The sequence below is a fragment of the Zerene cesonia genome, chromosome 11 (assembly GCF_012273895.1).
Source record: "Zerene cesonia ecotype Mississippi chromosome 11, Zerene_cesonia_1.1, whole genome shotgun sequence".
NCBI classification, from domain to species: domain Eukaryota; kingdom Metazoa; phylum Arthropoda; class Insecta; order Lepidoptera; family Pieridae; genus Zerene; species Zerene cesonia.
This window is the reverse complement of record NC_052112.1, coordinates 1,952,216-1,978,242: the sequence shown is the minus strand read 5'-3', so window position 1 is coordinate 1,978,242 and position 26,027 is coordinate 1,952,216. Positions and strand designations below refer to the sequence as shown.

The following is a 26,027-nucleotide window of genomic DNA, read 5'->3' as shown; positions in this document are numbered from 1 at the left end:
AAAGAGGATTCCCCTACGATCCCTCTCATGAATATTTTAACGCACGTTTCGGTGTGACGTCTATACCTTCTATAGTCTATATTCTATACTCTATGTAACACCTATTTGGGCCATGAAGTGTGTTAATAAGTCTATGGTAGACGAATGTTTGGAACAAAACTGTGTCGAAATGGCTAAGCGATTGTTGTTTTTTTTTTTTGGATACTCGGAAGGTCTGAGAATAGACTAAACTATTTTTAAAACCCTAAATGATATGGGTGTCCTGACATAACGTTCGCAGGGTCTGGATCTAGGCATGTGCCTGGCCTGCAGGACTGCCGCCGAGGGGGTCGCGGAAGAATTCTAACAAGCATCCGTAGTCCCTTCCCTTATTCGGCTTGACGGAATACGTTGGGGTTTTATTCGGTAGGAATCTGACATAAACCACGATCTCTTCCCTGGGGGCCGTGGGTATTTATGCAAGGTTTCCCCACTATAAAAAAAGATTCAACTAAAATTTATGTTTTGAGATAGAAAAAATTCTCTAGAGAAAATTGTTTTCGAAGCAATCTTTTTATATAACCTATGTATACAATATTGTGTTATCACATATGTTGGCATATAAAAAGTATCCTATTATATTCAGCTTATTCCTTTTTTTAAACATTATTCGCAATTCAAATAATTAAGAGTGGCCAGAAATGCATCATTTTTAAAAATAAAGCATTTCAAGCACACTAAGGCGTAAATAATATAAACTTTTACTCAAATCGCTTGTTTCATAACCAAGTAGGTTATACAATAAAAATCCACCAAACAGGTCCTTTCACACAGTTATCAACTAGATACATGTGCTATCACGGTACGTGACTTATAAAATAAACTACTATCTTAAAATCTACAAGGGTTTACCCCACTTAAAAAGGTACTTGTGACCTGATTTTGCTTCGTATTATAAGGATATTAAAAATAGATATACATAGTACAATGTTTTTTCGTAAAATAACAATCCAATAAAATATGAAAACCAGTAGGGGATTAGTATAGTTGAGGTTATAAACAAATCTTTTTGTGTATTGATTCTTTTGGTTATTTTTTTTACTGGTCTAACACTCAAAGAGTGGACAGATCCGAGTTATTATGCCTATATTATCATGTATTTCTTTTTTAGTGTGTATAAATTTTAACCCAGTGTTTGAACTTGGTAGTTTGAGCGCGTCGAATTATAGAGAAATACGTTTTTATTGTAATTATGAAACTGTCTAACGTTTGTTTAAAAATATTTTAGTAGGGCAACTTTTTCTGGTCTCCACGCCTCGGCTTATATTCACAATACAATTTTGTTATTTCCCACAACAAAGACGGCTTTGTTTAAAGAAAATAAAGCCCTCCTTGGAAAAATCTTTTTATTCTCGCTTCTGTTTTATTAAATTCAAGAACAGTACAGCAACAGTGCAGTTTCAATGGCAGAAAGGAAAAATATATCGGACTTTTGGACTTTTATTCTTTGAGAATTATATTATTATTAATCTTAATTATAACTCATTTTGTATCCGGGTTGTAGCTAATGCCCATAAACTGGTTTGTGTGCATTAGCTACAACTTGTGCTGTAAGTACAAGTAGTGTACAAGTGAATTAAATTAATTTTTGCAATAAGTTCTCAATTTAAAAGAATTTGAAATCATTCGTTCGTTTTATTTATTTTATTTACAGAACAATAAAAAAAAGGACCACAAATTAAGCGAGAAAGAAAGAAAAGTTTATAGGCGTGGCGTGTTAACCAATGAAAAAAATTTAATAAATAACAAAAAGAAAAGTTTAATAAATGACGGAAGATCTTGAAATTATATGTGCTGTGTGAAACGTATTAAAAAACGATTTTCAGTCAATGTCTACAATCCAAAATTGCCAATTATATATGAAAGTATACAGTTTGGAATCCTTTAAAGATGGAAAATTTTGTTCGTTTAAAAAATTCAATTATTTATTCTCTCAAAAATCTCAATATCTCAATGAAATATACTGCCTCTACCGAACACAGAAACAAAAAGTTTAATACTGTTAACAAATATCGAATATAGGTCAGTCTTCATTTAAAATATCGACTTAAATTTTCAAGTAGTTGAAAAGAAGTTAGTTTCGCTTATTTATTTGTTTAATTTTTAACCATTGTCCTTATTGTAATTGACAGATAAATTGCACGTTATGCAGATTAAAAAGGCGGGAAATCTGTATTAGGGATTCGCGTCACAGACTATAATTGCGTGGCGCCAATCACGCGATGATGTAGACATCATAAATGAATAGGGGTCTCATCTCGGCTGTATAATTTGTTATAACATAAATGTTAAATGAAGTGTTATTTCATTGGAATCGGTGTTTGATTAGCAATTTATTTAAATGTGAGTAAAATAAATTGTTAATATTTTTATAGCTTACATAAACAAGCATAAAGTTAAGTGCCAAAAATGTTAATAAATTTGTAAAATATACAAAATTGTTAATAAATATACAAAAGTGCATTAAAATTTTGCATAGTAAAATGTTAGAACTTTAATTTAATTCGAATTGAAACGTCTATCTCACCTGATTTTTTGGCACTATTTCCTTTCCCACCGTTTTTGTTCCGCCTCGGGTACAAATTTATTTTACTCTGGCCACACCCCATCACCGCGATTATTCATCCATCACTAAACAATATCACCCGACCACTTTATAACTTAGCATTATTTGCAATGTGACTTCAGTTTAAATTTGTTCGTTGCACGTTTAAGTGTCCCATTGCTCCGATCGTTTGCCATGATTTATTTTCTGAAAAAAAAAAGAACGATGTATCAAGTTACGGCTCGACACTGGCCACACTCATTGCCATAACCAAGAAAGAAAAAGTTACGGCTGGGCTGTCAAAATTTCCCGCCAAGCAAAGAAAAACGTTTTGAATATAAAATGTGCGACTAACGACATCGTCGAGAACATAATGCTTTGGATGAATGGAAATTGGGGTATTAAAATGAATACGTTTAATATTATCTGCGACATATTTTATTCATGGGATATATAAATGTTTCAACAATACTTTATTTTTAGGTTATCTACACTTTTTTAGCGTTCGACAGCTTAACGATAATTTCTCTTTTAACTCAAAATTATTGAAGCTACAAGAGTAATGAATTATAATGAAACGAAGCATCGTTAAAGAAACGGAAAAGTTCGACAATTAAGCATTATTTGCATAATTTATTTAAATTGCAATTCCAATAGACCTTATAGATGGAATGTTGTTTGAAAATTACCGTGTACAGATAGTTTAAAAAATCTAGAGGAAACATATTTGAAAGATAATTCAATCAGCGATTCATTGTCCAAACAATTTCATTAAAATCCGTTAAGCCATTTTTGCCTGTATAAATTACAAAAATTACTGTCAAAATATGTGTTTAACATTTTCATCTATTGCGTTCTTATTTTCCCGCCAAAAAATAAATAATTTTTATTTACACTTATAATAAAATTAAGCTTAAGATATCACTATGGCAGTTTTTGCTCATAATTCCTAGCAAATAACTTTAAAGTTTTTAGTTATATACTTTTAGTTATATAGCCTGTAGCACTCAAGGATTACGAACAAATCCAAGAGCGATTATTTTTTAAATCGGTGCAATAGTTCCTGAGATTAGCGCATTCAAACAAACATACTTTTAAGCAGTGCTGATATTATTGTATAGACATTATGTTCAATTATATCTATTAAACCTTTGTATTAAAGTATATCTAATCAGAAATACCGAGTATCCACGGAGTTATTTATAAGTTTACAAAGAATCCCAGTTTCGCTGGAAATCTGTTAAAACAGTTTCAACGTATTAGAACAATGTATCGTAAAACTATTTGATGCTGACTGAAAACAGATGAACTATTCCGGTCATTCTTGTAGTATAAATATCAATCCTTCCTACTAATATTATAAATGCGAAAGTTTGTAAGGATGTGTGTGTGTTTGTTGATCTTTCACGCAAAAACTACTGAACCAATTGCAATGGAATTTGGTACGTAGACAGGTGGGTAACTGGAATAACATATAGGCAACTTTTTATCCCGATATTCCTACGGGATATGGATGTACGCGGGTGAAACCGCGGGTCGCAGCTACTTTATTTATAATCTTAAATATATAATTGTATAAATATAGAGCTTAGTATGATTCATACTAGAATCTGTTAATTTATGATGTAACCATAATTTAATACGTAAAGTTTTTCATATAATTTACGGGTTGATATCAACTTAATAATAAAAGCTTATCCATTTATCGGTCTGTAGTACCCAAATATATAGACACAACTTAGTGCGATTTCTCTACTGATTAATTTATTAGTTGGAAAGGATTTGTTGAAATTAGTAATCGTTTTAGACACATCCAGTTCACATTAGAATTTTTCTGGATATCAGTTGAGAAATAGAGAACCTCCCGCTGTTTATATAAATGGGTGCTATGTAGGTACCTTAAATAAAACTAAAAAAATTAGAGCGTCGTTTTTGAGAACACTTGAGAACTGAAAAACATTACTAAGTTCTCAATAATGGAGGGCGAGTTCTCTAAAAAGAAAACGTAGTACTTAGCGCCAGTAGCTAGCTAGCGTCTACAAAGCATTGATACTGCGTCAACTAAACCGCTAAGGGCTCTTCACACGTGAACGCACAAGAGTTCTTGTAGATACTTAGAGATTATAGGGTGACTACAATTGTTGTGTTTCAGCTGACTACCGTAAATGATGGCTTATGTACATGGTGTATACCTATGTTGAAGAGAGGGGATTTTTTACGGTTTTTTTTCTGCATTTTTTATTGTTGAAAAAAAGTAACACATGAAACACAAGTCAAATGGGTGTTTTATAATCTTAATATTATTTAACCAAAACCCCGATACAGAAAACATATTCATCTTAAATAAACTTTTTAGCAAGAATTATTCTAAATGCAGCGGAAATAACAATTAAAGTATAAAAAAACACTTGATACCAAAACTTCAATCATATCATTGAATTCCTACTATCTGTTATGACAAATGTAAAATAACTCTGTCCGTATAACACAGCCTACTTATTTTACAACATCTCATCACTAACGGTGTTATAATATTCAGCTGGAACCGAGCGGAAAGCGCAGAATAAACTAACCTAGACTACAATCTCAATAGTTAAATCAATAAAATATCTCTGTGCCAAAATTCATACAGATCCGATCAGCTGTTTTTGTGTGAAAGAGTAACAAACATAAATCCATACATTCTTACAAGCTTTCGCATTTATACTACAGAGCGAAGATGATGAATACAAATTACCGTGAGCGTTAAAATATTTTTTTTTAATTTCAAAAATAATGGTCACAAGCTTAGTCCTTAAAATCGAGAGAGCTAGCTTTGTTATGAGTGCTAGGTTCCGACGAATCCCAGGCGAGACAATTGTTTCACAGAAGGCTATTGTCTCGGCCGAGGGTAGCCTCGGCTAATGATAGCTGTACCTACATGAAGTATTTATTGGCCACTCGTTCGTTTAATATTTATAAAACGCTTTTGTTACCTTCTGTTCTCTGATGTTTGAAGGTTTTATTTATGAGAGAAAATCTTATGCTACATTCGCTTCGAAACACGGTTCCCAACCAGTTCGTTAGTCGTTGGGTCGTATAAGAGATGTACGTTATTTTATGTCAATAAACATACTTATATTTCATGTATCAAAAATGTCATTTCAATGAAATAATAATTTTCTTGACAACACCGAAGCGGAATTTATCAATTATGATATTATGTAGACTAGGTAACTGTGTCTTTCAATATAATATTGCTGTCAACTTTATAAATATTTTTTTTTTCAAAATTACCCACACTGGGTGTACTTAAGAGGATTTAACATTATAATATTATTTTACCATTAAAAAGGTGACATCTTTACCGAGTCGGTTGGCTATATTTTATTCCAAATAGTTTGCAACCCGGGGCAAGCGACCAATAATTACTTAATAATATTTAAATCTAACTCAAACATTTATTACAATTAGACTTCTTATGGATGCAGTTTTTAGGTGTCATAAAACAGTTTTACTATTGACCAACGGTTCGAAAGCAGTTTCTACAGAGAAGAGCCGGCAAGAATCTCCGTGGTGGAAACGCTTTAACATGTAAATTGTTAACTTTTAAACCGATTTCAAAGAGGAGATTATCAATTTGTAAGCTTTTTTCTGTGCTTGTGAATTGTGCTTGTTGTTGTGAACCGATTTTTATATTTTTATACCTTTTCATTTGAAAGCTGGTGTCTGCCAAGTTGTCCCATTCAAATTTGATCTAGTGCTAACAATTTGAAGGCTAACCGTCTATTATGTAATAATAATTATAGAGTACGCAATGAAGCGGGGTAATAACTAATAAAAAATATAAAAGGAACAGCAGCTAAAACAATCCACTTTAACATTATTAGCATATACATAAGCCCTCATCATAGTTGGCTCAAATTTAATCATAGCTATCAGATTGAGTGCTGCCGATCTAATATATTTTTATCATATTTTATCTTTGTCATCGATGGCTCATTACGGTTATTGACGTCAAACGTAAACCGATACCACTTTGCCCGAAAAATAGTTTCTGATGTCGCATAAATCACTCCCTCGTCTATATTTACGGCGCTCCGTAAATATTCTTTTTAGCGTTGCAAAACTGTATATTTATCAAAGTAGGCAGTTGGAAAAAGAAATAATAAATTGCGTGAAAGTACATCCATCTATCCTCTTCTGTGAATTTCTCAGATATTGTATAGAATACTTATATATAAGACGAAAAAAGAAGCAGAGAAAATCGTAATTGTAATATGGAAGATATATGTATGTTTATATTACATATTTTCAATTAAATGGCATTTGTTTGCTGTGTTGCATAAATTAAAGATATTGGACTCTGGACTACATATTCACAAAAAAAGCGTAATTTTTTATATTAACAGACAAGAGGTATATATCTTATACTTAATTTATAATTAAGCAGACGTGTGTTCGTCGAAAGCAAATAAAATAAAATAAGATTCATAAATACAGTTATTTATATAATCTCTCGTTGAAGGAAGAGATAGTCGTTTAACCCGCCTAGTTTCCGTTTCCGTGGTACATCCGGGATAAAAACTATCCTATATCCGATCTCGGGTGTTTAAGTCAATTTATATCGTATTTCATCCAAATCTTTCAATGGTTTAAGCGTGAAAGGAGACAGACAGAGTTACTTTCGCATTTATAATAATAAACATCATCATCATCATCATAGCCATCAGCCCATACATGCTCCCACTGCTGGGACACAGGCCTCCTGTGAGGGTTCAGGCCATAATCCACCACGCTGGCCAAGAGCGGGTTGGCAGATGTCACATGTCGTCGAACTTTTGATTCTCGCACATGCCGGATTCCTCACGATGTTTTCCTTCACCGTTTTAAGCAGTGGTGATGTTATCCACATGTTTAGATAAATTGAAAAATCAATTTATTTCCTACACGCCCGGTCTCGAACCCCGACTTATCGATTTTGAAGCCGGAGGTTCTCACCACGGAGCCACCACTGCTTTTTATAATAATAGTAGGGAAGTATTGATAATTGAGGCCCGTTTCCTTTTCCTCACCCTTCCCAGTCCATTCCTTCTTTCTAGTCAATACTTTTCTTATCTTGTAATCACTAATAGCGGGCAGCGCATTTCTATAGAGAGTGCCTCTTGCGTTTGCTTGTGGTGGTGATCGTTTTCCATCAAGCTAACCACCAGCTCAGGTGCCCGCTTATGGTATAAAAAAGGGATAATTGCACAATAAAGTATTTAAATAAATAAATAAAAAATAAGTTGGTTCGGGTACGCCTTGAAAACTTAAAAACTATGAATTAAGTACAAATATAGACACGGTAGTAATGACTTCAAATGCAGTTTCTATTCTCATTTTTCATTAAATCCAACCGATAAAAATTAAAAAACAAACAGGACATCCAGGACTCTATCCCTGTATATAGAAAGTGAATCATTCAAGCTACTCGCAAAACCCTCTTACAGCAATTCCTAGGAAATTGCTAATGCACTGTAATGTACTTAGAAGCTAATAATATCGCTTGTACTTCATTTAAAATGCGATAAAGCTGCTTTAATCCCGGATGCAAAAAGAGGGGTGTTATGAGTTTGACGACGATGCCCGTGTGTGTGTCGCTGTTTGTGGGTGTGGCTCACAAACGGTTGGAAAGATTTTGATGCATGTTTTCTCATTTGAAAGCCAGTTGTCATTCCGGTGGTTCTTAGTCACAACGTCCGTAAAAATATTTTTTACAAGTCCCTTTATATGGTTAAATGTATAATATTCAAGTAGTTAATAGATCAGCATATTATAAGGTTTAAAAAAAGATCTATATATAATATGTCATTTTTCTTATGTTGCTCTCAAATACATAACATCGCAGGCTTATATTAATATGTATAATGCGCAATAGCTATATCTTTCAACATATCTTAGCTCATATTTGAACACTATAAAATTATAATTAACGTTAAAATCGAGCAAATTTTTAGGTTATCTCAACAAAACTCAACAAATCTTTTTATTGTTCTGGCAACACAGGTCGTGAATATAATTTTAGCCCAATTTCAAACAACCATAACTCACCATTCCATCCATCGAAAGACATACTTAACAAGAAATATTTTAGCGCCAAAATAAATTAAAAAACTGGCAATTGTTTTTGTTTCGCAACTGCGTTTCGGTTTTTGAATTTCGAACGAAGATTTATAGCACAAACACTATTAAAGACGATACTTTACGGCATGCTTATTTGTGTTGGACTTTAATCATTTTTATCGATTATTTTGAGCCGCGGCCCTCTAATCCTATTAACCGACAGACCGTGTAATTCGTTTTATATAAAACCTCTTTTTTACATTTCAAACTATGCTACCGATAAGCGTGCACTGTTATTTCTTCACGTTATGCATTTGTTTTATTAATTATTTTACCATATGTTATTTTAGTGAGTTATATTTGGGTAGATTCTTTAATATAGATAGCCATAGAACATTCTAGAACACAGTCAAGCCTTTATATAACAAAATTTAAACGTCTGTTATGAGCTTTATTCACATTTCAGGTACTGAGATAAAATTGTAAATGAAATATCTATTCAAAACGAGTACGGTATTATTATGATTGACAACCGTTGGAGCAAGCTATTTGAATATCAATGTAAAATAATCTTAAGTGTATTTTTTATTCTTATTGCAAGAAAAGAAAACTTGTATGACGCAACTGTTTGTTTCTTTTGAAAAACAAACAAGATTAAAACAAACAAGATTCGAACCTTTGAAAGTACCACTAAAACCAGAATTAAAAAATTAGGTATGCATTTACTACTATAGCTTGCTACTAGCGTATATACGTAGATATTAAGCAGTGGTGTCTCAGTGGTTAAGACTTCGGACTTATCATAACACTTAATGGGTTTAGTGGTTCTAGATCAGGCCAGCGTGCAGCGAATAAATTGATTTTTTTATTTATCTAAACAATATGCAGCAGTGCAAAACATCGTGAAGAAACCGACATGTGGTATCTACCAACCCGCACTTAGCCAGCGTGGTGTATTATGGCTTGAACCCTCATAGAAGGTCTGGTTCCCAATAGAAGGAACATGTATCGGCTGATGATGCTATAACAATGAGAAACACACTTAGTCTTCTATTTTACCCTATATGATATGAAATCTATTTACTAATATTATAGAACTGAAGAGTTTGTTTGTTTGAACGCACTAATCTCAGGTCTGCTGGTCCGATTTGAAAAATTCATTCAGTGTAATAAAGCCCATTTATTGAGACAGGCTATAGGCTATATGTGTACCACGAGCGAAGCCAGGGCGGACTGCTAGTAGTTCATAAACTTTACAAATTGCCCGGCTATCGTTTTCATTAAGAACTTCGTGTCTCATGTTTTGTTTTATTTCATCAATTTATAGAAAATTATTACAAAGTTGCAGATAGCAAGCAATTTTTGTGAAGAAACTTTACGATTAAGGACATCTATTCAAGCCAAGCTAATTGTTCTAACATTAATTACATAATTATTATTAGTACTTAGCATAGGAATACTTTTAGGTATATTATTAACCTCTACTAAATATTTAGGTGTGGCCCTGGAAGTAATATTGACTTTCAACATAGTTTTGCTTATGTTTCGTTCACAAACCATAAAATTATAATTGATCAAACAGATTTTTTGGTAAATTCAACAAAACTAAACGAAACTTTTTTGTTCTGGCAACACAGATTGTGAATATAATTTTATTCCAGTTACAAACAATCATAACTCATCAATCCACAGCAGACGTAGTTATAAGAACAAATATTGACTTATTTAATATATTTCAATCCTGTATAAATAGTTTCTTTATTTCTTCTTATTAAACTTAAAAACCGCAATTTTTAAACACTCGTATAGTTTTTTCTTGTGTTTGATTTTACGCGATTGGTATACATTTAGAAATTAAAAACTTTTTAACTTTAAACTTTGCCTATTTGTTATTCCAGTTGCCCAGCTGTCTACGTACCAAATTTCATTACAATCGGTTCAGTAGTTTTTGCGTGAAAGAGCAACAAACACACACATACCCTTACAAACTTTCGCATTTATAATATTAGTAGAATAGTAGGATTCACCACGAGCTCAACAAGCAGTTTCAACAGAAACGAGCCGGCAGGAAACATTTTAGTTATCATTTTAATACCAATACCATAGAGAAAGGCCATTAAAACATTAAAAAACATGTAACACAAATAAATTGCACGTGCAATATCAAAATAACATTATAAATAGTAACTTCCGACTTGCAATATTGAAATTAAAGAATGCGGCGTAATGAAATGATTCAGCTGACTTGCGGGAGATTGCTAGCTAATACGATTGCGGTGCGCTCGAGGCATTTTATTAAAGAATAATGAAATAAGATCACAGGACCCAGCCCGCTCTAGAAATTTACAATTATCTCACGACCCTTCCCTTTATTTATATATATTTTATTTTACGTCAGTGTATAAGTATATATAAGAGAAATCACTACATTTTTTTTTTTCTAAAACCTCAATTTTTGCTCACCCTCCTCTTCTAAAATGTTTCTCTTTTTTCTCGTTGATTTCTTTAAGGTTTAAGAAACATTTTAAGTGCACCTGTGTCTGTTTAAACGAATCATAACGTAAGTATTGTCTAGGTACTAATGTTGGTATTCATTTTAAAATCTGTATTCAGTGTCTATAGATAGAGGCCTCGGTCAAGATAGATATCACTTCGATTTTGACCACAGAACATATAAAATAGTTTCTTTTTAATTATTGGGGATGTGCATATGAAAAAAAATGTATTTAAGAAAGAAGGTTCATTGTTTAAATATAGATGTATCGATTTCAGTACTTTATTATGTATTAGTATGAAGAAGAAATTTTGCAAACGAAAATGTTGTCTTCAAAATATTCATTCACTTGAAACAAATGTTGCACATAAATATTTCGTCACTATTACAAGATTAATTTTGTTTTCATTGTAGGGACAAAGTGACTAATTGATAATTTGAATAATAATTATAATTAAACACTAAAGTAATAAAATTCTATTTCTAATGTATCTAATAATTTATATTAATACTTCCCGTAGCAAGGGCAGATCGCTTCACCCGAATCTCTCACAAAGTAGGTGAGTGACTCAAGGGGACGACCTGGACCCACTCAAAAATAAAATCGCCCAAACAGGACATAGCCGAGCGTTACCAAGGCCCAATAATTTCCTTACTCAATAGATTGAGGCACGAAGTGCGCGACATTCAAACTTTAACATATAACATATGCGAAATATTTCCAAAGCGTGAGTTAGAGGCGCTTAGCGCCATCTAGTGGATCGAAGTTTTATTTTTGCATTTAGTTTAAAACTTTATTTTAATTGCCTTATCTTTGGTGAAATACACTATTCGTAATATAACGTTAAGCTCGTTAAATATAAATGTACTTAAAATTAAATATCCACCATTTAAATAAATAAAAAAAAAACATTATTTTCATAATACATTAAGCAGCTAAATATAAGATAATTAATAATTTGAGCGGCGCCTATATTTCAGTATAAGACATTAGCTGGTGAAAACTCGCTGCAAATTATACGCGAGTGCAAAAAACTACAGCGTACAGTTAAAGATTAATGAAATAATTAAAATAACTGAAGGCGTTCCACGCTGAGTAACGTAAACATCCGGCACGATGGAATCCAACGCATATTATGTATGTCTTCACGTTCAATGTAGCAATATAATTAAAATCTCTCGTTTCCCGCCAAAACATTGCAGAGTATACCTACACGTTTCGCCCACTCAATAGCTCTGTTTTGAATTTTGAACAGCACTGTTCCGTGTTTGAATCCTTATCGAATTCTGAGCATTCAAATTTAAAATGGAAATCTTTCGACAGCTAATACAAAAGAAACGACTGCATCGCGCAATATCTGTCAAACTGGACATGGTATGGACAGTCATAATTCATATCTGTTTAAAAGAAAAAAACGTGTTTTATAATTATTCCGATTAATACAATTATTATAATTAATAACGTCAATTCCAAATTCAAATACTAAATTTGAAAATGCATTGGTATCTCCAGAAACGAAATAAATAAATCTAGCTATAAAAATGCCACTCAAATAAATAAATAAAGCTGGGAAATTATACGAACACACACGTGCAATAAAAACTTTGCGGCGTAATGACGTCATAATTAAATAGCGTGGTCTGGCGCGACTTTCCCGCCTTTTATTTTAGTTCAACGCATGCAATTAAGCCCTACCGAGCGTGCCCGCTTTGATCTAGGCTTCAAGTGATAGGTCTGCTTTAAATTGCTAAAGAACTCAGTTTATTTAATAGTGACATTGCCTTTTATGGCTGAACTAGCGGTCCCCCGGCTTCGCCCGTGGTACATACATAGTCTATAGCCATCCTCATCATCTAAATGGGCTTTATCAAATCGGAACAGTAGTTCCTGAGATTAGTGCGTTCAAACAAACAAACTCTATAATATAAAAAGCTTTATAACATTCGTATTGATTTAATTTTCGATTTTCTATCGATTCTCAATAACACTTTTTGCATCTAATTATATATAATGAATCTTCTAATCAGATATTGGCTATCTATATCGTCGTGATAAAAAAGATATGAAATAGTAGCGTGATATGGAGTCTACACGAGTAAAACCGGGCAGAAAACTAGTAGCTTATTCAAATCAATATCCGTCTAGAGAGACTTACGAACGGAAAATGAATTCAATATCATTTTTCTTTATTGTGGGAAATAATGAGTTTGAATAGATTTGTAAGAAATATTTTAATTGGTTCTCAAGATGTGAAGATATGAGGATAAATGTTTTTTTTTTATTTTAATTTTCTTTTTGAAAGTCGTTAAATATATCAAGCAATAGTCATTAATAGATAGTATATATAGATAGTATAGATAGTATATAGTATGGGACTATATGACATTCCAGGTTCTAAATCTATTTTGAATCTGGCATATGCCAGGGCATTATATATCGCTGTTGTCATGCAAGGTTTCACTACTTTAAATAATGGCCCCAAAACTAACTGCACATGAAATTTCTTATCTACACCTTGCTTTCAATGGCCTGACTATTATCTATTACTTTATACCCAGATAAATACAACTATGCATGTATATTTAACATCATGCATAGAGTATGTCTCGAAAGTTCCTTTGATAATGTTAGTGAAAACCAAACTCTATCCACGGAATTTTGATATCCATTACACCCGTAGGATGTTATAAATGTCATTTATTTCAGAAATAATGATGGCCAAATGTCTCGTAGGCGTAATCACTCGACATGACGCAAATCCAAAGGCTGAAGTAAGCTTGAATTAAACTTTATGCGTCACAGCTCCCGTCTTAAAGTTGAAGGTCACGATGGCCTATATCAATTCACTTCAACTGTCAGATAATGCTAACAAAGTTTTATTAATGGGGCACCTTTTGTGATTTCAACTTCTATGATTTTGGGAATATCCTTACCTTGAGACGGTTTGGTATTACTCTACTAATGATTTTTAAACAGAACTGACCGCGAAACAAAAAAGACCACACGAGATGAATGAGCTTTCAAATAAAAAAAGAATCAAAAAAAAAGAATAAGAAAAAATAATATATGTGGGAGTCGAGCACGCTTCGGCACGAATTGGGCCAGCTCGCACCGGGGAAGTACCACACCCCCACAGAAAACCGGCGTGAAATAATAGCTTGCTATTGTGTTTCGTACGGTGAGTGGGGGAGCCTGAGGCCCATATCCTTTTCCTTACCTTTCCCAATCCTTTCCTTTATTCCTCTCATCAATCCTTTCCCATTCCCTTCCCAATTAAAGTCGGCAATCCATTTGTAGAGGCGAAAGGTCTGCAATTGACCTTACGCCTCTCCAAATGTTCATGGGCGGTGGTAGCGCTTACCATCAGGCGACCCAGCTCCAGCTCCATTGCCGACTATGACATAAAAAAAAAAATCATCAAAATCTCACAGTCTCTCAGTCTCTCAGTTCAGCCACATAAAAGTAATAAGGAAGCAAACACAAAAAACAGTCACAATGTCAGACAGTCGAAATGAAAACCTTTTCGTTAATCTATTAAAAACCACTGGAAACTTAGAACGTAACGTATATATTAAACGAAAGAAAACTAGTTCAATTTGTTGCAGCTGAATATTTTCAAATAACTGTGAAAAACTGATTAAAACAATCGTAATTTTTCAGAACATGTTATTTTGATAAACCGCAAAATAACTGCAAAATCTCTTGCTTTCAGAACATTCTAGAAGGCGTCTCGATATGACATTAAAATAATGTATAACACGTATTCAAAAAGCTTGATAAATAGTTGAACGTTCAACCCTTAAATACATTCCATATCATAAACGTATATGAGATCCAGCAAAACGCACGTTAAACCAGAAGCTATAAAGTTTAATATTAAATATTTCTAATATCGATACGCAATTTCTCCTTGAAACCTATCCCATTCGAGCGTGAGGTAAACCGCAGCCTCTGGCTAGACAATAGATAGTCTCGTAACAAATACAATACTAGACAAATAGTGGCGGATCCTCGTCTATTGTTGGTTTTCTTCTCTCAATCCAGTTTCATATTATACATTCGAAACTCTAAGGTATTAGTTTGAAGATGACATTTATTTTATTGATTCGTGTAAAGGTGCATGAATTTAACGATAAAATACAGTTAGAGATTTTCACTAAAATAAATTTCGACTTGTACTTTATAAGATAAGTATGATATTCCTGAAATTGTATTGAATTATATCTTTTACTAAGTATCAAAACGGTAACTATAATTAAAATTTTGTAGTTTTAATTCATCATTAATAAAATATATAGTTTTTTCGTTAATAGATGCCAATGCAATAAGTGAAAAACGTACTTATAAAGGCATTAAAATTAATTAAAAGTAAGACAAGTAAAAACACATTTCTTTTTTATGTCATAGTGGTTCGACTGATGGTAAGCGATCACCACCGCCACTTATAAATTTTAGGTTACCAACAAGACTACACAGGATCAAATTTATCCCTACTAATATTATACGCGAAGGTATATCTGCATGTCTATCACATGTCTGTCTCACCTATTCGTCTATCTGCCTCTTCTATACGCCTCAACAATTTTTTATGAAATTTGGTTCATAGACAGTTTGAGACCCGAGAAAGGACACAGGATCACGGGTACGGGAACTATGCGGCAGAAACCTCGAAATGCTTTTTTTTTGACTACGCAGACGAAGGCGCAGGCGGAAAGCTTGTATAGCTAGTATAGGGAGAGGTGAGAGAGAGAAAGAGGAAGAGAAAGGAGAGAGTTCTCATTAAAGAGGCACAATAAAACTAATAAAGCATATATGACGCGTGCACTTCGTTCCCTTAATGAGATAGCTTATCTAGCGGACATATTTTGTTGCAGTTTGGGTGAATTCACGCGAGTAGCATTGTATGCTATAAGAATAAGTAAGCCTAAATTGTACTTTATTTTCTATTTATTGTAATGTTATTATAAATGTAAATACCTCTATCTAATTGGAAATAAATAATTTTAAATAAATAAATAATATTAGATACACGAAGTCTAGCGTTAACTGCAATCTCCTAAAGGATGGTTAGTACGTGACAGAGTTAACTCCCAACCCTTCAAATAACGGCCAAGGCCGAACCCTTTACATTTCGGTCACATTCCCAACGAAGCCTGAATAGAACGAACGAGAATACTAATGAATATATGTCTTGTTACATTTATAACACGCTTTTTACTTCATACATGTGGTAATAGCTACTATAGCTAAAGATTTTGAATGTTTCTTGAATTTTCGCTACGCAAAATGATACACGAAACATTAGAGAGAGAGGAAAATTCAAACCACCTGCGAGAGAAAGAGACAATAGCTAAAGATTTTGAATGTTTTTTTGAATTTTCGCTACGCAAAATGAACACGAACCAATGGAGAGAGAGGAAAATTCAAACCACCTGCGAGAGAAAGAGACAGCAAATTATGTATCTACCTACCCTTAGTTTTTTGGATAAATAGGCCATGGTTACGTGGGAGTTAATTTGTATATTTTTGTGATAATTTTTCGATTAAAACTAATAAAATAATAAAAATACGATTATGGACAATGGTGTAACGTTCTCCCTGAATGTGAATTTACATGGAGAAATAACCCATAATTACCTTTTAGGGGTAAATACGTTTTTAGTTATTTATTTAAAAATTTATTTTGCTAAATTTCAACTAGTAATGAACTCAAAAAGCTATTTTTATTATAACATATGTTACAAGCTAGTTAACTCAATATTTGTATATATATTTATCACTGTAAAATACAAAATCGTCTGCTACACTAGTGATTGCGAAGTTATGTCACATGTATCGATAAGAAATCATGTAATGTTATATGGTGATATAAATTAACACAAAAAATTTACGTCATTTGAAACTGGATTTTTTAGATTTAACCGCAATCCAGCATTGCATGGACTTTAAATAGACCTAGAGTCCAATCTGGGTCCTCCTAGTTTGAACTCACTTTATCCTTGGCTATGAGAGTTTTGTTTTGTCAAAAAATACTTTTGGATGATTTAATACAATATAATTTTTAGTTTTATAGCATTGAAATGCTTTATAAATGAGAATTTATGAAAGAATAGAAAAAAAAACCCTGTGGGGTGCCCCTTAGGCACATAAAACCGAAAGAGTAGAAGAAATTCATTTACTAGTGGCGGGATTTTAGGTGGCCCACAGGCTAGGCGTTGCTGCGGTTTGGCAAAAAACGCGGGTTCGAATCTCGCCTCGTGATCAAATTTTTTCCTGATCTTTCAGAATTTATACAGGTACTTGAGGTGTCCCTGTACCTTAAAGTGTTTCAATAACCTTAATAAATGGTACATTAATAGTACAATCGGTATGCTCGTGGATGTTGTATCAGATTTAAATTGTATTTTGCACGCAGAGCGATCAATATCCATAGATAGTTAAAACAATTGCCTGTATTTTTTATATTTTCTGTCATTTCATCAATTATCATCTGACCCCCATCAGTTTAGGTTTCGGAAGAGGTTCTTTAACACCCTTTGTACAAACACTTTATAACTGAGCTCAAATGCTGTTAAGATACGAATTTTTCGAAATGGAGTGGTACAATATGACGTTAATAAAACGCTGTCGGGAAAGCGCGTGACACGTAAGTGACGAATAAAATTTTTAACGAGTAACTCAACACCAAAAGGTAGTATTTGAACCGGTTATTTTCAATATACCTTATCTTAAAGGCATACGTTAGATATTTGCATAAAGTATTCAATATATTTATTAATATCTTAGTAAGGATAGTAGGACTCTAAACAATCGATATTTAATCCATGTCAAATGTATCACTATTTTTACTCACACATCGAAGGTTTCGCTAACACATGCAATTCATTTTTCGTTACGTCCCTGAATATCCTATGTGCATCTTTTATATACAAAATCTTAAGCAGACGATTTCACTGTATTTATCTACCATTACCTATGCATATACTTAGCCATGTCGTACTCATGAGGTCCTCTGAAAATCAGTGCCGTAATAAATTTAAATCTGAAAATCGTTGTTGTTTTTATATTTCTTTTGTAAGAATAATCATTTTTAAATTGGTGGCAAATAAAAGGTTATGTTATCTACTGCACACTCGCCTGGTCTCGAACTCCCAACATGTCGATTTAAGTCCGAGGTCGTCACCACTGAGACCACATAAAACAAAGTCGCTTTCTCTGTCCCTATATATGCTTCAATCTTTAAAACTACGCAACGTATTTTGATGGGTTTTTTTTAAAGATAGAGTGATTAAAGAGGAAGGTTTATATGTATAATAACATCCATTGAAGTACTCCGAATATAACGCGAGCGAAGCCGTGCGTAAAAGCTAGTATTTGTATAAAAGAGGAACAAACACATTCACACACACGCATATAATGTATGTAATTTATAAATTTCTCTTTCATCCCTATTTTCTTATTGTTGTAGGCTACCTACATCAGTGAAAAAAATTACACAAAAGATTAAGTTGTGTTGCGTTTAAAAAATATGAAGAAACTAGCTGCGCCCCGCGGTTTCATCCGCGTAAGTCCGTATCCCGGGTTAGTTGCCTATGTATTATTCCAGTTGTACAGCTATCGTACGTACAACATACCAAATTTCATTGCTATCGGTTCAGTAACTATTGCGTGAAAGAGCAACAAACACACACACATCCTTACAAACTTTCGCATTTGTAATATCAGTATGATAATAGGATACTACATTTTAATTATTAAATTGATAAAAAATGTCCAAAATCCATTATTTCGGTGAAAATTAAAATTTGAATTGAATTTTGCTAATATTGGATTAATGCATCTTAAACACGAATTTCCTAAGTACCTCATAAAATAAAGATAATGTAAAGTTTTTAGATAAAAACTTTTACAAGATAACTACGATTTTACGTCAAATGGGCAAAGTTGTACATCCCATCAAAATGCGATCGAACTTAGAAGATGTGAACTTAGAATAAGTTTTTACTTAACGTAGTTTGTTGTTGCTAAGACATTGTCTGTGGAATAAAATATTTCGTATCTAGTTCCCTTTTTAAATTGTTTAAATAATGTAATGATGTGTTGATATAAAGTCTAGGATATAATGCTTTTGTTTTTTAATTTGTTTTAATCGTTTCATTCAATTGTGGTACAGAGTACGTTAGTATCAAATTACATTGCCACTAACTTATCCCTAAAATGAAGGGTGTCGTCGCTTCAGTAACCTGTACGAATCTTACCTATACTATTATATTTCGGACATGAATTTTAATAGCTTTCGGTATATAAAACAACTAAAATTTTAAAATATATAATAAAACACAAGAGCACTTGAAGTAGTTAACATTGTCAAATGCCGAAAAGGAGGAATCGAGGAGTTATTACGTACGACCTAGGGAATTCACAGATATGTTAAAATGTGCTTTAGACTCATCAATAAAACATAATAACTACTTTTTTATTAAAAAACTTAACAAGAATGACTACTTTTCAAACATATGTCACGTACCGATAAATTTTACGAGCAATAATTTTAATCTCGCTTTTAAAAACATAGAAAACCAATCAGTAGTTTTATATAACAAAAAGCTTGAAATATCCGTCGAAAAAATTCTAAAGCGCTTCCATAATACCTTTACCATTCAATCAACAAACAAAACCCCTGTATGTGATAGCTATTATATATCCAGACTAGCTGTTGCCCGCAGCTTCACCCGCGCGGTCTAAATAGATTTTCAAAGTACAAACTTTCATCTCCTATTTTATCTCCTTGGGGATAGAATTCGTCAAAATTCTTTCTTAGCGTATGCCTACGCCATAACATCTATCTTCATGCTAAACAGCCCGATATGTCCAGTGGTTTGGGCTGTGCTTAACGCACTATAGATCACCATATCAATCAGTTACATTTGAGCAACATATATTAAGATAGACATAGATAACAGTGGAATCCATCCACATCACTAAAACAGCAACTGTTCTAAAGATCTCGGTACTCGTGTCTCGGTATTCCTCGTTTTCCTTATGAAAAATCCTTATTTTCTTTATTTGCAGCAAGTCTGTAAAGTTGCAGCTTTCTTTTTCTTGTGTTTTCCTTTCCTTTGGCGGAGATTTTGGCGCGTGGGACGCCTCGTACACGCAATCTTGCCATTTTAAAGTGAGCTCTTTGTGCTTTGTCGCTGAAATAATCGCAATACTTTGAGCGCTTCCGCGACGCTTTCGCTTCGCTTCGGTTTTGTGTCGCTTCTTTGGAGTGTACAGTTCTGTAAATAGAACTGTTAAAGCGAGCTGGGTAACTTTTGCTTTTGTTAAGTAAATAAGATGTAACAATGATTAAACACATTATCATATGTTTTTATAATGAAATGGAAGTTATCTATGTTTAAATATATGAAATTGCATCAAGCGTCAAGTTTATAAGGTAATGTAAATAAAGAATTTTAAAAATGATTGTATTTATAAATATACACCGAGTAAAAAGCTGTGTCCTAATCCAGACTATAATCTACATCTGTACCAAATTTTTAATTTATACGGATTTCGCGTGACAGAGATACAAACATCCATACATCCAGCCCTATTTACTTTAGTAGGGCGTGATCTTTGCCTCTAAGAGGTCTGCCCCTCATCAATTTAAAAGTTACATTCTTAGTGAGATATCTAAAGATAAAAGTTCATTAGAATTGTCTCAAACTATTTTTAAACTAATAAGTAGCGAATACAATTAGCAAGCTATTGTATTTAAAAACAACACTAAATTACGCTGAATTGCAGAGAAAAATACCCAAATTCATTACCAGCAAGTGTGAACATACACGATGCTGTTATAAGCGTATTTCAGACTTACTCACAAGGTCGGAGGTAGAAAGATATGTCTATGGATAAAACATCTTAATACAAATATCTAAAACTCATGTATCGTGGGCGATAATATTGTTAACATTTTTTTTTTTGTAGGCTAAAAAGTATACAGATAAATAAAATTTAAGATATAATTATCTGTATTATAAACTGTGTTTTTACATTATTCTCGTCTGCTCATGGAAGCTTATTATTTCGACTGCATCATGTCATTGCATTCATTCAAATATAAAAAAAATCTAACGAATATCCATTGTAACCTACTCCAAGTACAGTTTTCTAGTCTATTTATCCTACACAAGCAAAAACTATACTGCAATGAAAACTATGCAAATAGCTAGCTAGCTACCTTTAAAAATACCGAATGCGGAATATGAACAAACCATAGACTAAAGGCTGGACTAGATGACGTAACAGTAGATCGACCAACTCTTAAAATCACTAGAATTTTATTAATTTTCCATCTCTCCTGAGTGTGGGTCATACATAAAAGATTTCTCTCTTAACATAATCTGCTTAATAAATCTATTATTAATAATAAGAATCAGGTTCGCTTTCTGAAAACGTCCATATACAAATTGTTTTAATTGTTCCGTCTAGTTTTTTTTTTTTTTTTTTTCCCTTTATGGCAATAAGTTTCAACTATTTGCCAGTGTCAAGTTTATAAAGGTAGGGAAACAAATTTTATTTAAATATTTAAGCATAACTATAATCAGAGAAGCAGTATTTATCATTATATATATAAATAAATATGCATTACTAAATATTATAACATCAATACTGTAATAAAAAAAAAACCATATATATATATATATATACATACATACATATACTAACATACATATATATATTTCCGTCTAGTTCAATAGAATTTGTGTAAAGCACAGATAAAATACAGGCGGACGTAGACAATAAAGCGACCACAGACTCTACAAACATCATAACGGTTTGAATCAAATATTATACCTCTAAATTATCTGGAGTACGAGTATTATACAAAACACATTATTGGTATGAAGCATCGAGATTTGATCAAACGAATAAAGTTTTTACTATATTGTCTAATTATGATATAAAGGAAAATTCCCTTAGAATATTTATATAATAAGAGTATTTTTAAAATATACAACTAAAAGGTTCTGGCAATAAAAAAAAAAAAACGACACTGGCAAAAGACATATCTTCTTGCCACGAAGAAAAAGAAAACCGTGGTTTATCAGCCGATTTCGAGAGTTTTTTTTTTCTTGTTGCCAGGAATTTGTTGCTATTTGTTCCCATTTACGAATATGGATTGGTACCATAATCCCAGACGTCGGTGACCTTTTTTTCAGAAAATAATAATTAATGATTTGTTCATCATAATAATCATGACGAACGCATTTTTATATTTTATGTTTAAACAAAACTGTGTTTTATTTCCAAACGAATACTAGCCTTTATACTTAGATAACCAAACAACCACTACATAACGTAACAGAGCGATTTAAAAGTAACATTTTTTAATTTTCATCAATCTTCTGATCGTCATAAGCTACTTTTCGCCTCATTGACACATCTCATATCCGCGGGAATGTCTGTCCACCACGCGGACAAAACCGCGGGCGGTAACCTAGCAATTTACTATTATTATTATGAACATAAAACGCTATTAAATAAATACATTATATTTAATTCCCTATCCGTTTCATGGTTTCACACTTCCATCGCACCTACGTTTTTCATTAACCCAATTTCCGAAGCCATTTCAGCGTTTATAATTTTACGTTCATTCAAGAATATAAATGGAATCGTATATTTAGCTTCTTTTATTATATATGTAAATACTTTAATAAGTAACTGATTCTATTTCAAGTTTGTTGGTGAACGTGGCGCTATCCTTCATCACCATCCAATCCTACTCAATATACAATGTGGTAGGAATTTAATACAACAGAATATTATTATATCTATATATAGAGGTAGAGATAGAACTATTTCTATACTTTTCTCATAATACAGGTTGCCCTGCAAACTAGGGAAACACCGGCTTTATATATTGTAAACTTTAAAAATATATGTAAGACAAACTGTTTATATAAGCTTATATAAACTTCCATACTAATATAAAGATGAATATTTTGTTATTTTAAACACGGTTTTTTATTGTGGTAGTCGAGCACGCTTCGGCACGAATTGTACTAGTTCACACCGGGAAAGTACCACACCCCTACAGAAGACCGCCGTGAAATAGCATACTGCTATGTTTCGTTCGGTGAGTGGAGGAGCTAAAGGCCCATATCCTTTTCCTTACCCTTCCAATTATTTTCCTTTATTCCTCTCATCAATCCTTTCCTAATCCCTTTCCAATTTGAAGTCGGCAATCCATTTGTAGAGACGTAAGGTCTGCTATCGACCTTACCCCTCTCCAAATGTTCATAGGCGCTAATAGCGCTTACCATCAGGCGACCCACCAGCGCCATTGCCGACGGTGAGATAGAAAAAAAAAGTTTAAGCGGGCAACTGAGCTGGTGATTCGCCTGATGGTAAGCGATCACCACCGCCCATGACCATTCGTAGGAAGTGATATTATGTTTAACCAAAATTAAACCGTCAAATCATCTGAACTACACCAAATTAAACTGGAACCAAGAGGGAAGCCCCGGCTTAAAAAAAAAAAATCATTTAAATCGGTTCGTATAGTAATAGTTGTTAGGGAAACACAAAAAAATACAAGCGAATTGATAACATCCTTCTCTCTTCAAGTCGGTTGATAATATGTAAAATTCATGTACCCATATACTCAATAATTTAAACCTGAGGGGTTTGTTTGTTTGAATGTGGTAATGTAAAGAACAATTAGTTCCATTTGAAATATGTTTTTTTTTTTTGCATGTCTCATTTATCGGCTATCGCAACTAATACCACAAATGCAAACGTAGTCCTGTCTGTCCGTATTTTCTTCAAGCCTAAACCACTGAACCGATTTTGATGATGCTAAAGATATAATTTAAGATCCAGGAAATCAAATGTAAATAAGGAACCACCGGGACTAAAGTAATGCGCACTATAGATTCGTTGTAAAATTCAATCGATTGCCAGCAGTTGGGTGTTTTCCCACACAACTGCTGTAAAGTGATGCGCCATTTTGTATATAATTATGTTTACTTTCGTAATTAGTTTAACTAGTTGTGTTTATTTAATGAAATTCAACTTTATCCAACTCCACCGGCGGTAAATGTTAAAACTATGTAATAATGATTCAAAACTGCTTATAAGAAATCTAATTAAATAAATAAATGTTTGAGTTTGAGTTCAACTTATGTATAACTAGCTGCGCCCCGCGGTTTCTCCCGCGTAAGTCCGTATCCCGAAGGAATATCGGGATAAAAAGTTGCCTATATGTTATTCCAGTTGTCCAGCTGTCTACGTACCAAATTTCATTGCAATCGGTTCTGTAGTTTTTGCGTGAAAGTGCAACAAACACATACACATCCTTACAAACTTTCGCATTTATAATATTAAATAGGAAGTAGGATTCCTTTATTTTAAAGCGTTAATACTCACCAGACGGGGCAAAGCGTTAATATCAGCATGTACTTTCTATGCCGAATTTCATCCAAAACCATTCAGCTGTTTATGACATCCGTTAGCTTAACTCACATATTATAGAAGAAAGATGGAAGCAGCAGAAGAAACATAGTGTTATCTATATGCTTTTAACCCCGGTGTACTCCTCCACTAGTCAAGCTTACACCAAAAATACACTACAATTATTAAATTACATCCACACCTTAAAATAGACCAGCCACCCCAATTACATTTATATGTATTTAATCGGGTGTGGGCGTGTCAGGCTAGCGTTCAAAGACGAAATATAATTAAAATAATAAAGTACAGCCTACTCTTTTTGTTATCTTTTTTGTCAACATTTACAGAAGCAAATATAATTTTTAAGTTTGTCAAGATGAAAAAAATTAATTAATTAAGCGTGGTAATGATGGCGGAAACTTCTGTCATGTTCACCAACATATAAAATAAGAACGATATTGGGAGAATCGGGAAAAATCGCAACATACTTTGCTATTTTAGATGTTAGCGTACGGTGATGTAAAGGAATTTATCACATATTTTGAATAATTCTTTTGATAAATGGCTAAATTCGTGTCAAGAGTAAGTAAGGTTCTAACTCCACCAGTAAACTAATTATGATGACATAAAAGAAAGACCTGGTGGGTGAAGTAGGGGCTACGTTCGTATTTGAAGCGCTTCCAATATGAGTGTTTTCATATATCAACATATTATATCAACCTGTATGATGATAAAAATGACACTATAAAAAAAGATTTGAAAATTATACATTGCTTGCAATGAAAAGACGACATCTAGTATTTAACGAGCGATCGCGCATTGTAGCGAGTACATTGCGATTCAGTCGCGACTGCTGATTATATTGGAGTAAAATAATGCAAGGAAAACGGACACACGCGTTTTAATACTTACTATCAGCTATTTCCATTCTAACTTCTTTAAGATTATATTAGGTTACACTATCTTTTCGCCCGTGATGTCTAAAACTAGCCAAACTAAAATGTTCCTCGAGAACCACGCTATCCGTAGTAGGTGAAAACTAAAAGCTTGTAAATCCGCCCAATAGTTTTTAAGTTTATCGCTACCAGACAGACAGATGTGGTCGAGGTCAAAGTCGACTGTGTTTTATTAAATTCTTATTTAAGAATAGAATTTTCTTATGATATGGTTATGAAAGTGCTGTTTATAATTACTGTTCTCATAAAGCAAACACTCATCATTATGTCTGCTTAAACTTTAAGTTGAGTTTGCATTAAAAATGTCCAGTCATTCATCCTCGCTCTACCCGTTTTAAGAACCCATCAAAAATGCCCCTATCCTATCGCTTAGGAACAATGTAACGTCCTGCTACCGCTACAGAATCGTTTCATTAGTACCAGAGATTTTTTAACACAGACAGATAAACAAAAGTATAGTTA

At 33.1% G+C, this 26,027-nt stretch overlaps 1 protein-coding gene and 1 non-coding gene across 3 annotated transcripts in view; both read right to left on the bottom strand.

Annotated features, from left to right (window-relative positions):
• Positions 1 to 26,027, bottom strand: part of LOC119830464 — a 74,821-nt gene that overhangs the window by 34,044 nt on the left and 14,750 nt on the right. Inside the window, exon 2 of one of the 2 annotated variants that reach the window (XM_038353493.1) lies at positions 2,567 to 2,791. The exons of the other annotated variant lie outside the window; for it this stretch is intronic. Within the exon in view, the coding sequence (XP_038209421.1) occupies positions 2,567 to 2,648 (82 nt within the window). The 5' untranslated portion in view covers positions 2,649 to 2,791. The remainder of the gene's footprint in view (positions 1 to 2,566; positions 2,792 to 26,027) is intronic. 2 annotated transcript variants of the gene reach the window in all.
• On the bottom strand, positions 11,686 to 11,835 carry LOC119830597. The gene has a single exon (XR_005287853.1). It is a non-coding gene; the product is annotated as a U12 minor spliceosomal RNA (small nuclear RNA).